The sequence below is a fragment of the Puma concolor genome, chromosome C1 (assembly GCF_028749965.1).
Source record: "Puma concolor isolate L17-30 chromosome C1, mPumCon1.1.hap2, whole genome shotgun sequence".
Lineage (NCBI taxonomy): Eukaryota > Metazoa > Chordata > Mammalia > Carnivora > Felidae > Puma > Puma concolor.
Genome location: NC_141674.1, coordinates 92,243,294 through 92,257,958, shown reverse-complemented (window position 1 = coordinate 92,257,958; position 14,665 = coordinate 92,243,294). Strand labels below are relative to the sequence as shown.

The 14,665-nt window shown below is 38.0% G+C and overlaps 1 protein-coding gene across 2 annotated transcripts in view; it reads left to right on the top strand.

The window, feature by feature from the left end:
• Positions 1-14,665, top strand: part of VAV3 (vav guanine nucleotide exchange factor 3) — a 355,073-nt gene that overhangs the window by 328,637 nt on the left and 11,771 nt on the right. For both annotated transcript variants that reach the window (XM_086717722.1, XM_086717723.1), the window contains exon 25: positions 3,988-4,117. In XM_086717722.1, coding sequence (XP_086573848.1) covers positions 3,988-4,117 — 130 coding nt within the window. The remainder of the gene's footprint in view (positions 1-3,987; positions 4,118-14,665) is intronic.

Below are 14,665 nucleotides of genomic sequence, written 5' to 3'. Positions count from 1 at the left end.
GCTGTGATTCTAGTATAAGCAACAGAGCCTCAGAATTCAAATAATGTGCACCAGAGAGTAGTGAAAGTTTCTGCAGTGATGTTCTGGAAAGGGAATTAAGAGTACTGTCGCAGAGCTAAAGCAAACTCTGCCTCATATGGTAGGTATAAAATATCAGAAATGCCTTTGCTAGAGACACATACATAGTTTTTCTTTTCCTCCATATCCAGAGGAATGCACCTTCTGTAAGGAAGCATATAGCACAGTGGTTAAAGGAAGGGAAGTCAATTAATAGCATAGCTCCAACAAAACTAAAAACTATTAGCAAAGGGATATAATTGTAAAAAGAAAGATAAGGAGCTGAAAACTCTGTCTTGGGCAAACCCTTTGTCAGGTTTAGCAAATAACTGTAAAAACTGCTAAACAGTGGAACTAGTCTGGAGCCGCCCCTCGCCTTTGTTTCTGTTCATTTGCTGAACAAACTTATATGGAGACCTTACCTTGTGAAGTCATTAGGTTGTTGTAGAATTCAAAATGACTCCACTGTTCTAAAGCAGCTTTCAGATTCGCAAATCCATCTGTAGCAAGAACCTCACAGTAGTTGCTGTCCTTTAAACCTCAACTCAGAAACGCCACATGGATACTTGATCAGCAGGAATGGCTCCACTTTTAGTAAGCAGCCCCTTTAGAAGGAGAGAGAGAATTAATAGGCACCTTTGATTTCACTCCAGCAATATAGAGGCTTCTCTAAATCAGGCCCATACAACTTCAAGGAATGATCTTTTATCATGTTGGTGTCACACAATACAGTTTCCATTAAAAGTACATAATGGTCTGTGCGTTTGAGTTCCTTCTTGAGAATAGTTCAGTATCCTCCCATTATGGGTGGTAAAGTTATATTCTTCTACCTGTGAAACTTACTAGGGCCTGGAATTAAATTTTAATTTGGAAAGGATGTGAAATGCAAGCAGACTCCAGAACTTGTTTTAAATTAACCAGTTTCTTAAAGAGAAGATTGACCTTAGGTGGTTGTGACCGAAGCTTTCCCCTTGGGTTTCAATAGCTTGGCTAATCAAAATCTTTGTTTTTCTTAGTCATTAAATTCAAATTCTAAATGAATTTCTATATCCAGATTACAAGGCATTAATTTTGTTCTAATTTTCATGTATGCCAGACAATCCATGTCCAAATGCTGTTTATAAATCAGCTCCATTGCCTGTTTCCTTGGTAATTGGAATGATGGGCTCTCTCACTCATTATTTTTCAGAGAGGCTTGAATTGTTGACACTGCTGTGTCAGTGCGAGATAAGGAAAGCTTAGTGATTTCTTTTGTTTAGAGTCTTCTTATTTACTTGTAGTACCTGAAGGTCAATGACTGCTAAAGCAAGGGTGGATTAGACTAAAATACAGAAAGCATAAAGGCATAAATTGGAAAAGACCCATGGTGGCACAATTTAATTCTACCCAGTTAGAAACATGTAGGAAGATTTACCCTCATAAGACTGTAAAAATGGAGCTAAAATCTCTTCCATGCTTAGTGAAGTGATAAAAGAGTATCTGTAGCTTACCAAGCCGCATGACCCTTAGGCCTTGGAAAAGTCATTTTTTTTCCTCCTTCCATAAAATTTGGAGATGGTTAGGTATGAAATGATCACCAAATCCTTTTCAGCGTGATAATTCCGTGGTTTCTAGCCAACTTCACATAAGCTTTAATTCATCCTAATCCAAATATAATGCATAAAATTCATAGTATTTATAACAAAATTACATTGAAATTCATCTTATTGGCTTAGAGTTACTTTCAGGTTTATTTTAATATTTTTGTTAAAGAAAAAACACATTTTACTCAATTTAAATAATAAGACTAAGAGAACACTGCTTTGATGTCATCTGCATCAGCAACACAATATATATGTACAGTTCTTGCAGAGACCTTACAAAATTTTGCCTTTTATTTTTTAAAAACATTATAAAGAAGGCCATTTTCTGACTATTGAAGCCACATTGAGGATATAAACTTCTGTCTGGTATTTTGATTCTTTTTCTTTTTAAGTCAGTCAGATTCCAGATGCCTTCACTTCATCAAGGACCCCATAATTTGGGCTCAAAAAAGAAAGAAGAAACATATGTAGATAGATGAATAGATTTCCATATATCTATAAATAGTGATAAAGTGCATAAAACCCTAGCATCTTAGATCTCAGAAAACTAAGTTCTTGGTACATCATGGACACTTGGCAAATGCTCCTTCCCTTTTGCCTCCATTTTTGTATATTAACATTTGCCAGGCACTACTTGCTAATAGTATGATGTAGTTAAGAGCACAAGCTTTGGAGACAGACATCAGCTGGGCAACCTTGCCCAAGTTGGTTAACTTCCCTGAGATTTGAGTATCAATGAGGACTCAGCCTTGCTCTTGTTAACTGTGTGGAGATTGTGAGAAGCTTGGTACATGGGCTCGTGGGAGCTGTTACGATTATTCCCATGTACCAGGCACTTTCTACATTCTTTACTATAGTCTGTGAAATGGCTTATTATCCCCATTTTACAGATGTGGGAGTTGAAGAATCTTCATTTGCTTTATCCAGTGCTTCAGCTGAACCCTGTTGCTTTTGGTTTATGAATGTGGCCTTTACTCAGTCACCTTTATGTCTGTTTCCAGCCTGACTACTCTACTTAAAATAATCTTTCCCTCCTTCCTGGCTTCTGAAATTTTGCCTGTTCTTCAGTTTAAGCCAGGCTACTTCTATCATGAACTGTTCCCTCAACCTCTCCCCTGGGCTCACAAAAGGAAATTCTCTCTCTTACCTTTGGGTGCCCATAACCCCTAACTTTCCTTCAACAGTGAATGGTCCTAGAGAGCAGCAGCTTTACCTTCATAATCTTTGTGACCTCTGGAACTCCCCTCACAATTCATTCCACAACTTATCTGAGTTTAGTAAAAAATAATGTAAATCATAAATGATACAAATCATTGATGATTCTTTTTGACTTCTTTTGAGTGATTTTTGGCTCAGTTGATTTGTTTTGGAAACTTTGAACATCACCACTGAATGGAGGTACTGAGTTGATGACAGTATGGGTTTTAGAGGAAATGAGTTACTTTGACCGTATTTGTTCTAAACAGTAATAGACATAATGAATAATACGGTTAAAAGTGATTTTGCTTTTCATGCCAGGTATTTCTAAGAAACATTATAATACCTACAGTATTACCCAGTAATATTTATTTTTTCATTATGAATTATTATTCATTTTCTGATTAAAGTAGAGAGATTCAGATTTGTGCAGAGTCTATGAAACTGACATCTTAGAAGTTTCCTGAAATTTTAGCATGGGACATGGTGGATGGTTATTATATTAGGCTTGGGTGCATTTAAGGAAAATTAGGTATAAGGGAAAATGGAAAGTACTACATCATTGACCTCTGTAAGTAGCAGTTGATATGCAGCGCTATGGAAGGGCACTAACGCTTCATTGTAAGCCAGAAATAATGTCAAGTAGCATTTGTGGTTTATGAACTTGAGTTTACCATGGGAAAAGAACATTTAGAATCAAAGTTTGTTTTCCTGCTACGTTGAAAGAAATGCAGGAAACTAGAAATTGCTATATATTCAGCAAACAGCTGTCCCTTCATTTTTGTTTAGAAAAACAAGTATTATGTAAATAAGAACGATAATTACTGTTCTGAAATTGAAGGTTAGTATGATTTCTTTTCATTTACCACATCTGACCGAAGACTAACAGGATGTTCTCTATCCATGAACAACAATAAGAGGTAACTCATATTATCAGTGGCCTGAGTTACAAGGACAGTTACTTGTTAGATGTCATGTACATCCAGAAAGCAGGGAGAGATTATCATTTACTTACCCTTCCATATACTTACTGAAAATTTGGCATTAACTCAATCATCCTTATGTTGTATATAATTATGTGTTCATGTTCAGGTGTTTGAAATCAAAACTATCCTTATCAAAAATAATCTTCAAATCTTTTATCCTAAAGGAACTTGTGGAGTACTACAAGCATCATTCTCTTAAAGAAGGTTTTAGAACCTTGGATACGACCCTACAGTTTCCATACAAGGAGCCAGAACATTCAGCTGGACAGAGGGGTAATAGAGCAGGCCACAGCTGTGAGTACTGCCATTAAGAATACAATTTGCTGTCACATAAGGATTGGAGGCACAGTAACATTAAACATCTTTATTCCAAATTTTGAAATATAGCCAGTTAATACACCGATGTATTTAGCCAGAGTTTTGTTTTGTTTTGTTTTGTTTTTGTTGGTTTTTTGGAGCTAAGCAAAATCAGATGAACCAACAGGTGTATGAACATGTCTAGACATAGCTTTTTGTGCCAAATTAAGTCACATTTGTGTTTAGAAATGTAAAGGGTATGTTAATATGTAAGTTTCATGCTTTTCGGTGATATTTATATTAGCCAAACTTTTTAACTCATACATGTTTGTGGTCATAATGCTGTTTAACAGTATTTAAGAAAGGCTGGTGTGCAGCTCTCCCTTCTCACCTGGTATCCCAAATCTGTTTATGGTTCTCTTTCAGTGATTACTTTCAGAATTTTGAAATGGCTAAAGCATGTTTCCTCTGATGCCAGTATTTACAAGTATAACTGAGCCACTTTCTTGCAGCATGAACTCTGTGCCACAGCTAATCATAAAAGATTAGCATGTTATAGTTGGAGTGTGAGTTAAAGTCAAAACTGTTTTCTCATCCTTATTAAATGTCACATAATCTTCCTGGAGATAGATGCAGCATGTAAAGAGAACATTGTGATGAAAAACTCTATGAAGGAAGTATGATTTTCTTCCCTTCTATTATTATTTTTCTAAGTAACATTCTTTTGGAGGAGAAATGGATACAATTTTATTACTCTTAGAATCTTTAGCCTAAGCAAAACAGGAATATCCAGAGGTATTGGAAAAAAGAATTTACGTTGTGCAATATAACTTTAGCTCTCCGCCCCCCCCCCCCCCCCGCAACACCTGCCCCACCGCCCCGAAAGCAGAAACTGAAAGGCAAACAGGTAACACTCACAGGACTCTAACAACATCAGTAAAATCTCATACACTTGTATATAAGTAAATATACAAGTAATTTGTCACATCAACTAACAGATTTTTTTATTTGAATAACTGAATAGTTGTTCTCTTCACAAGGATTGGTAATAAATGATCCAAGCTTGTGTAATAAAAATAGAGCACAGTTTATCTTGAAACTTTAAACACCTATTCAAAGTTACCTTTCTGTATTTTGGTCTAGTGTTTTCCTACAAATTTCTTAAGACTACCAAAGTTAATGATATTTTTCCCTACATGAAAAGTATAATTTCCTACTAGTCCTTTACTTTGCCTTGCTAGCAGCAGGAGATAACAAATGTTGCCAAGGAGGTCAATTATACTAAAAATCCTGTTTGAGTTCCCTTAGTTCTAGAAAGCCAAGGTGGGAGAGGTTGGCAATCAGGGAGAGCAGATGTCCCATCTTAGTGGAAGGTCATTAGCCCGCGTATTGCCCTGCATGGTTCCTCCCAGCACTTTCTCTGTGCTCGGCACGTGTAGGTGTTCAGAGGATGTTGTCCAGCAATGAGCGGAGTTGCCTAATCTAAAATTTGTCTCTAGGGTTCAACAAAGTATTTAATGCTCAGACTTATTTAGCTACTAGGAATGAAGTTATAGACATTTTGCCTTTTTTTTTTTTTCTTTTTTAAACAAAAAGAGAATAGCCAACAGAACGATTTTGAACATCAATGAGAGCTACAGGAAATTTTTCAACAAATAGAGCTATGTGTTCAAATACTCCAAGCCTGGTATTTTTAAAAGACTCGGGCAGGTCACACAGAGACCTGCACAAGAAGGTCAAGAAGTAAAAGCAGATCTTCATTTAAAATTAATCTTTGTCGGGGTTTGGTTTTGTTTATCAGTTAGCCATTTATTCATTCCTTCAACAGATAGACATTAAATACCTGACCCAGACAAGGCACTGTTCTAGGTACTGGGATACAGCAGTTGAGAAGACAAGTCTCTGCCCTTGTGGAGCTTCTGTTTTAATGGGGACACTCAGCCAAGTGTGGAATATGGGATTTTGCTGTTTTTATATAGGGTGGTCAGGGAATATCTCATTTACAAACTTACCAGAAAGAAAGGAGGGAGTAAGTTAGTATGTCAGTCAGAAATAAGGGTACAGTGGTCTGGACTCCAAGATTATTCGGTCATTACCGTGCAGCATGGTTATAATCTTAGATCAAATTTATGATACTCTCCCTGTGTTTTATTTACTTCATGCTTACTTTTGTATAAAACAGGAAGAATACTAAGATGGTACTCAGAGTTAAATGAGGAGTTGTAAAGCATTTAGCATAGTGCTGGTACATGGTAAAAACTCAATAAATATCCACTACAACTGATTCTACGACTACTAACACCACCATCACTACTAGTAACTCCTCACACAGCAAACATTTTCCTACATTTCTGAGTTGAGTTACTAATTATAATTCATAGAAATTCACATCTTTGCTTTTATGATATTCAAATATACCTTGCCTATTATATACCAGATCCTGTTTGAGAGTTAACCCTTCATTAAAACACTGCTTCTATTTTTCTGCATACCCTACTTCTCAGAAGGGGGAAGGAAGAACACCACCTAAAGATTTTGCACGTTGTCTTTATAGTCCTCACCTCTGTTCATAGCTTTGGCTATGCTGCTACATATTATCTAGAAATAATTTTTACCAGGAAGTATTGCCTTGGGATACTGGATTGGACAGTGCCCTAACCTCTTCATTACCTCTAAAAGATTTTGGAGGAAGCAGAGCAGGCAAGCTAATGCCTAGGTCCACCCTATGTTCTGGGTAGAGGTTGAGATTAGAGTTCCAACTCCTGCAACCTGCTTTTTTTTTTTTTTCCTGAAATAGTACAGTCACCTTGGAAAAGAAAGTTCCAGGGCATTGTAGAAGAGGCTGCTTGCTTCCATACAAGTCCAGGTTAGAATATTCTTGGGTAAATTACCAACTATTTTTCCAGTTTGTAAAACATGATAAGATGACAGCAGAACTATCTCACGCAAATGCAGAATAACATACAAAAAGATACTGGTCAGAATTAAACAGGAGTCCAGATTGGGCAAGAAGCATATAACATTTCTAGGTGAGGATCCCATTGTAGGCAATGCTCTCTCCCAGGGCTCTGAGACTTTATTTTTGCCTTTGAAATGACTTATGAATGTGGCCAAGAGAAAAGAAAGTGACAAAGAAAGAAAACACAGAGAACTCGGGCATAGCAGTGAGCTGTTGTGCTTCCCTAGAAATTACAGTGACTCCATGGAACATGTTCTGCTCTGTCCTGTGGATCTTACTTGCCAAAAACTGGCACAGAAAATCTGGCTTAGAACACATCCAGTATATCTGTAAGGCTTATGTATTTGAAGGGCACTGAACTGACTTTTGCCTTTCATGCTCTACAATGAGCACTTAATTATTTTCAGGTCTGCTACTGAGTAGCTGTCTGACCTTAGGCAAGTCACTTAGCCTGTCTGGAATTCAGCTTTCTCATCTGATGAATGATGAATGAGATTAGATATTTTATTATATGCTTTAAGAAATAGCATCCTAGGTTTCTTTCTTTGTATGCATGAGGGAAGGAGGCAAGGTAGAATGTTGATAGACCATTACACTAGGAGAAGTTGCATGATTAGCTATTTCATGACCCATAAGGAAATGTTAAACATTTCCCCAAGTTCTTATTTAGGGAGAATTAGTTGGACCGTAGAGAAGAGCTAGCTAATTTAAAAAAAAAAATTGGTTATTCCTATATTCACATAATCTCAAAGTATCTTCTCACAAGAACTTGTTAGTAACAGGGAAAAATAGAGGCACCTTAATCAAGTGATCAATGTTAACATCTACTTGATCTAGAAGAAGTAGATCACTTGTACCTCATAATGTGATGTTCTAAGAAATATACAGTATCACTTTGGTAGTATTCCTGCCCTCACAAGGCATATGTTGAAGCTAACTGTGAGGAAACATCAGACAAACCCAGTTTGAAGGACAGTCTACAAAATAATTGCCCTGTATGCTTCAAAACTGTTAACGTCCTAAAAGACAAAGAATGAGGGGTTGTTTCAGTTTAAGTAAGGAGACTGAGGAGACGAGTACACACAGCATGTATTGGATTAAATCCTGTGCCTGAAAAATAATTTTTATTTACTTATTTATTTTTGCTGTAAGGACATGCATAGGACAGTTAACAAATTTTCAAGTTTCTAGATTAAGTAATAGTGTTAGGTTTTTGCTGATAATTGTACCGGGATTATATATGAGAAGCAAATGTCTTTGGCTTTAGAAAATACACACTGAAGTATTTAGAGGTAAAGGGCATTATGTCTTCAGTGTGTTCTAAAATGGTTCAGGAAGAATAATAGAGATTGATAAAACAATCATGGTAAAATGTTAGCATTTGAGGAGTTTGAATGAAAAGTATATGGGAATTCTTCATGTTATTCTTGCTACTGTAAGGATGAATAATTTCAGCATTAAAATTTTTAAATGGAGAGATCGTCCCATTAGCTGTAACAAGATTGAGAGAAAATGGCAGCAGCATCCTGCTTTTCCCCCCCACTCTAGGTGCAAGGGGAGCTTGGGACATGGATTTGGGGGTATGTAGAATACTAAGTAGGTCATATTTGAAACCATCTATTCCTTACATATGACCTTACTGTATTTGCTTATTCGTTTATTCTTTTATTGAATAAATATTTACATAGCACTTACCATGTGCCAGGCCCTGTGCCACATGCTGGAGTTACAATAGTAAATAAGATGGACAGTTTGGTGGACAGGGACAAGCAGAAAACAACTTCACAAAATCATCAGAAATTTTGACAAGTCTTGTGAGGCAGAAACACAGTTGAAAGTGTATGATAAGAGGGCCTACTTAACCTGCAGTGTCCGGGAAGGACATTTAGAAAAAGTGACATCTAGGTGAAATGTAAAGGATCTGTGTAAAGGGTGTGAGGTAGCAGAGAGTAGGAAAACTCCACAGTAGAGAGGTAGCTTGTGTGAAGGCCCTTAATCAGGAAATAATGTAGTATGTTTAAGGAATTGGAAGGCCAACATGTTTGGAGCATAGCAGGTGCATTCTGATATCTACAATGGGAATGTATGGAGCTTTATAAACAAAAAATGATATGAACTGGTTTACATTGTTTTAAAAGACCACTATCTACTCCATGAGAGTGGCTTGGAAGGGAACATGGACAGAACAGAGGTGAGTTAGGAAGTTATTACAGATACCTAAGAGAGGAATGAAGCTCGTTTGGACAGAGTTCAAAGTGGAACAGAACTATGGCAGATTTGGGTATCTTCTGGAGGTTGAATTGATTGGATAAGAGAATTGAGGTAGCAGTAGTACAAGCATGAAACACAAGTACTTGCCTTGGACGACTGGCAAATGGTGAAGCCACTGACTGACCAGGAAACAGAAGAGACATAAGAGGAATAGAGGAAAAGGTAAAACATTCAGTTTTGCATGAAGTTTTAGTTACCTGTACATACTCGATGGTTCAGTAGGGAGTTGGCACCAGAAGGAGTGGTCTGGGTTGAAGATAGAGCTTTATGAATCATTAACACCTTCATTTCATAGTTTACATAGAATATAGTATTATTTTTATATAGGTTAAATGATTTCTTCTGGTGTTATGTTCCCTCAAGCCTTAGGAACCAGACTTCTTTGCTCCTCATTCTCAAATTGCACTTTGCACAGTGCCTTTCATGAAACATGTGTTCGGAGAGGACTAAATAAATGAAGTCAGAAAATAAGGTTCATGGGAGACAATAGCAAGTATTAAAGCACTATGTGTAGTTGATATTTGAAAAATCATGGGTAAATAGGTCAGTTTGAAAATAAAATATACATCAGTATGTTCCTTTTGGGGACAAATACTATAGCAGTCCCTCAGAAGTCAACAAAATCTTTGGTCACTGGGACCATACAAATGACCTTGCAGGACAAAGTCAGAGCCAGAGCCTGCGTGGCTTTGCCCTGGTGTGGTCTCTTTCCTTCCACACATGTGTCCCCATTATTCAACTAACCATCTGACAAGGCGCATGAGCTTCATTTTAGACACTGTGTTAGAAACTTAAACAATTTGCATCACTCATATTTAACTCAGTATGCATAATATAGCTTTTGTATTTCTGATAATTCCTGAAACATCCGGACAATGCCTTAGTTACCATTTATTAGTTTAATCACAGTATAACAGTGGACAATATTTATTACCTCTTACATACAAACTCCTCAAACATCCACTTAATTTAGTTTTTACCTTCTTGTGCTTGTAATTCAACATACCCATTTTCACCTACCCTTATTTTCTGATCTCCTTATCTTATGCTCCGTCTTTTGTCCTCCCTTTCCCTGATCACTTGGCATTTGGGTTTGATTCAATTTTATTCTGATAATGTAAATGTTTGTTTTAATCCTATTATAATAGTTTCCTTGGGCTGCCATAAAAATTACTATAAACTGGGTGGCTTAGAAAAACAGAAATTTACTCTGTCACAGTCCTGGAGACCAGAAATTTTAAACCAAAGTGTTGGCAGGATTGGTTTCTACTAAACGCTCTGAAGTAGAATCCATTCTGTGTATTTTTTTTTTTTTTTTATAGTTTCCAGGTGACCACTGGGAATCTCTGGCATCCCGTGGCTTATAGAGACGTGATTCCAATCTCTGCCTTGTCTTCACATTACCTTCTCCTCTGTGTGTCCTGCCCTTTTCTTGTATCTTATAAAGATACTTGTCATTGCATTCACAGCCCACCCTAATGCATTTAGAGGCCACTTGAATGTGAGATGATCTCATCTGAAGATCCTTAGCTTATATCTACAAAGACCCATTTTACAAATAAGATCATATTCAGAGGTTCTAGGTAGACGTGTCTTTTGGAACCATTCAAACCCATTACAATCGCATAGTATCAATTTAAAATTTCCATTTTAAAATTTAATCAATTTAAAATTTTAAATTTTTTAAAATTTAAAATTTTAAAATTTTCCATCCTTATTTTGTTTGTTTATAGCTTATTATTTATCAGTTGTCTATAAGTTAGCATGGTAAGAGGACTTATATTATTAGGGTAGACAGGCAGTCAGTAGATGGGGGTTAGAAGGGAACCATTACCTTAATACAATCAAGTGTTTTAAATGGATCGTAACATTCCTGCAGTAAAATGCACTGTCTTCCTAAGAGAACGCGCGTCTAGCCAATGAGAGTTTCCAAGACTTATGTCTGAAACTTCCTTCATATAAAATATTTGATACACAATGAGAACCTAATAATTCTGATATTTAATAATTTTGTGATTAATAGAATACGGTGTTTTTCAAACACCTATTACATACATTAGATTAATGTCTCCAGTGATTCTGTGAAGCAATAGCTCCAAAAGAAGTGTCATGAGAGGCTTCCTTTGTCAAACAGATAACCCACAAATGCTGCTTGTATGACACAGGAAAGGGACAGTTTCCCTAATTTACTTCATCATGCAATACTGGCTCATAGTGTTTAAAGCCCATTTGATGAGCCTTAAAAGAGTTGGTATATGTCAAGTACCTAGAACAATGTCTGGCACGTGGGTAGTGCTGTATGCTTTAGCTCTTCCTGTGCCCGCTACTCCTGCCACCACTTCCAATACTGCTGTCCAGTGTGAAATGCTACCTTAGCCTCATTTGACATGTTTTAATGCATTTATAAAGCCCTTCTCCTTGGGACTTGGATTTCTTACTGCCATTCCCTGGGCTTCAGCTACATTCTCCCAGTATCCACTCCCTTCTATGGGCTAAAGGAGCTACAACAAATGGCGGACATTCTAAAATTCTTTTTCCTCAGCGTGTCTATGATGTCCACAGAATTTACTGTTCTTGGGAAACTGATCAACTATAGTTGCACATCTTCGTTATCAGGTCATGCTGGACTTCTCTTTTTTATTTACTTACTTTGAGAGCTTTACTAGCTACTATAAGGCATTTTTATCCCAAACCTGATAGCTTTAAAAATGAGTAGCCAGGACCCAGGGTCCCTCCAGAAATATAGCTTGCAGATAGAAATTCTACAGATTCAGATAACCTCATTGAAAGCCATCTTGTTTAATGTTTAAAAGCTCAAAAAGTAGTCCTTATGTTTTAATATTTTTCATCTTTTATACTGTCCCTCCCCATAGACCTTATATTCTAAATTAAAAACTAGTCTCAATGTACGTGCTGTCCCCTGACTAGAGTACCCTCCCATGGCAGCTCTGATCAAAGGCTGTAGTCTTTCTCATCTCTTTTTCCTGAAAAACAAGCATCAGCTTATCTAAATTGAGAAGAATTCTTTCTTTTCCTTCCTAAAATTTGGATGAGGCTCCCAGCTTTGAGGTACAATGCTGAGAGCTCTCTTTTCTTGATACCCCACCGATCCCATTCCAAATCTGCATAAGGTAGCAGGTCTTAATTCTGTAACTCTCTTCTTTCCCAATAGCATGAGAAATTAAGTACGGAAGTGACGAGGTTTTCCTTTCATTCGTTCCTTTCTGCGTTCAATATGTATGAGCATCTATTTGTACCACGTACTGTATCACACATACCCCTTAAGTGTGACATAAAATTTAGCCTAATGTCTGAACGATAGATGGGGGTGCAGAGGGGTACTTGGTATCTAGGCTCCTTAGACTTAACAGCCATATTGGCCCTGGTCAAGGTTTTTTCAAACAAGTACTTTTTAAAAAAAAAAATTTTTAATGTTTATTTACTTTTGAGAGAGAGCGAGAGAGAGCAAGCTGGGGAGGGTCAGAGAGAGAGAGAGAGAGACACGGAATCCAAAGCAGGTTCCAGGCTCTGAGCTGTCAGCACAGAGCCTGATGCGGGGCTCAAACTCACAGAACCGCAGGATCATGACCTGAGCCGAACTCAGATGCTCAACTGACTGAGCTCCCAGGCACCCCCAAACAAGTACCTTTTATGACATTCCTGAGAGATCATCCTCAGGCTTTGCTTGAACTCTCAGTTGTTGGTGGCCAAATCTGTTACCATCCTGGCCAGCCTGCTATGGATTCACTCAAATTTGTCAAAATTGAGCATAAAACCTCCTATATTAACTGACTTGCTGGTTCAGATTTTTCTCTATTCAAGGCTGCCTTTCTATTTAAAGTTCAGTCTTCTCTGTTAATTTCCCTCTTCCCTTTCTCCTTCCTTCTTGTAGGATACACTTCTATTTGGATGAATCCAAGAACTTTCCTCATCTCTTCTCACCAGTAACCCCCGCCATAGATCCCCACATTCATTCATTCAACAGATCTTTATTGGGAGCTTACTGCAGGGAGGGCCTTGTTCAAATTGCTGGGGATACACAGGAGTGAAAAAAACAGACGTCTCTGCCTTTGTGGGACTTACACACTAGTGGGGAAGGCAGATAATAGGTAAAAATAAATTATATAGTACATTAGAAATTGGTCAGTGCCCTGGAAAAATAATATACAGGGCGATGGTACTCAGGAGTGCTAGAGATGGTTTACTATTTTAACAGGGGAATGGGAGGAAGATGAGGAAGATAAGAAGGGGCTCATTTTTCCTCCTTTTGGTAGCTTAGCAGAAAGCTGGCTCAACAGTTCTGAGTTTTCTCAACATTAGAAGAGGTTGACACCAGCCACTTGCTCCAGAAGCTCCCTTAACGAGGCCATTCACATGACCAGTGTCTTAGTCTGTTCAGTCTGCTATAATAAAATAACATAGACCGAATGGCTGATGAGCAACAGAAATGTATTGCTCACAGCTCTGGAATCTGGGAAGTCCAAGATCAAAGTGCCAGCAGATTCAGTATCTGCTGAGAGCCTGTTTCCTGGTTCATAGAAGACACCACATATCTTCACATGGTGGAAGGGGGCGAGGGAACTCTGTGGGATCTCTTTAATAAGAGCATTAATCTCATTCATTAGGGTTCTATCCTCATGACCTAAGCACCTCCCAAAAGCCCCACTTCCTAATACCAGCATATGAGTTTGGAGAAAGGGGGAGCACAAACATTCAGTCCATAACAGGGAATTTCTGTTATTATAAGGTTGCATAAATACCCTATCAGTCTGTAGAGCAGGCTGCTGGAAGCTTTGACCATGGTGTGTGCAGACTATCCATGCCCAACCTAAGCAATAGGACAACGGGAATTTGAGGTGCACTCTACCTACTTCTCTGCCTACATGTCATCCCCCCTGGCCAATAAAGCCTGTTTTCTCTCTGTGCCACAAAGCACTAGTGATGTATGTCCATGACTCTTTTATGGGGCATCAAAGTAATCCTCATTGTGAAGGTAACACTTGAGTAAAGACAAAAGTGAGAGGGAATAGCCAATGCAAAGAAAGCATATATGACAGGACATGTGCAATGTGGCCAGAGCAGAAGGACAGGTAAGGGAAGCCAGACCATGTGCTGCTTTTTAGGACTTTAGCTTTTAGCCTAGAGGAAATGAGAGGCTGCTGGTGGATCTAAGCAAAGGAGAGACATGATTTGAACCTTAAGTATTAATAGGATTATTTTGGCTTCTGTGTTGACAAAAGACCATGGAGACGTGCGGGACAAGGTAGAAGCCTCCCTAGACCAGTGAGGAGGCTCATGCGGCTCCTCAGCTAAGA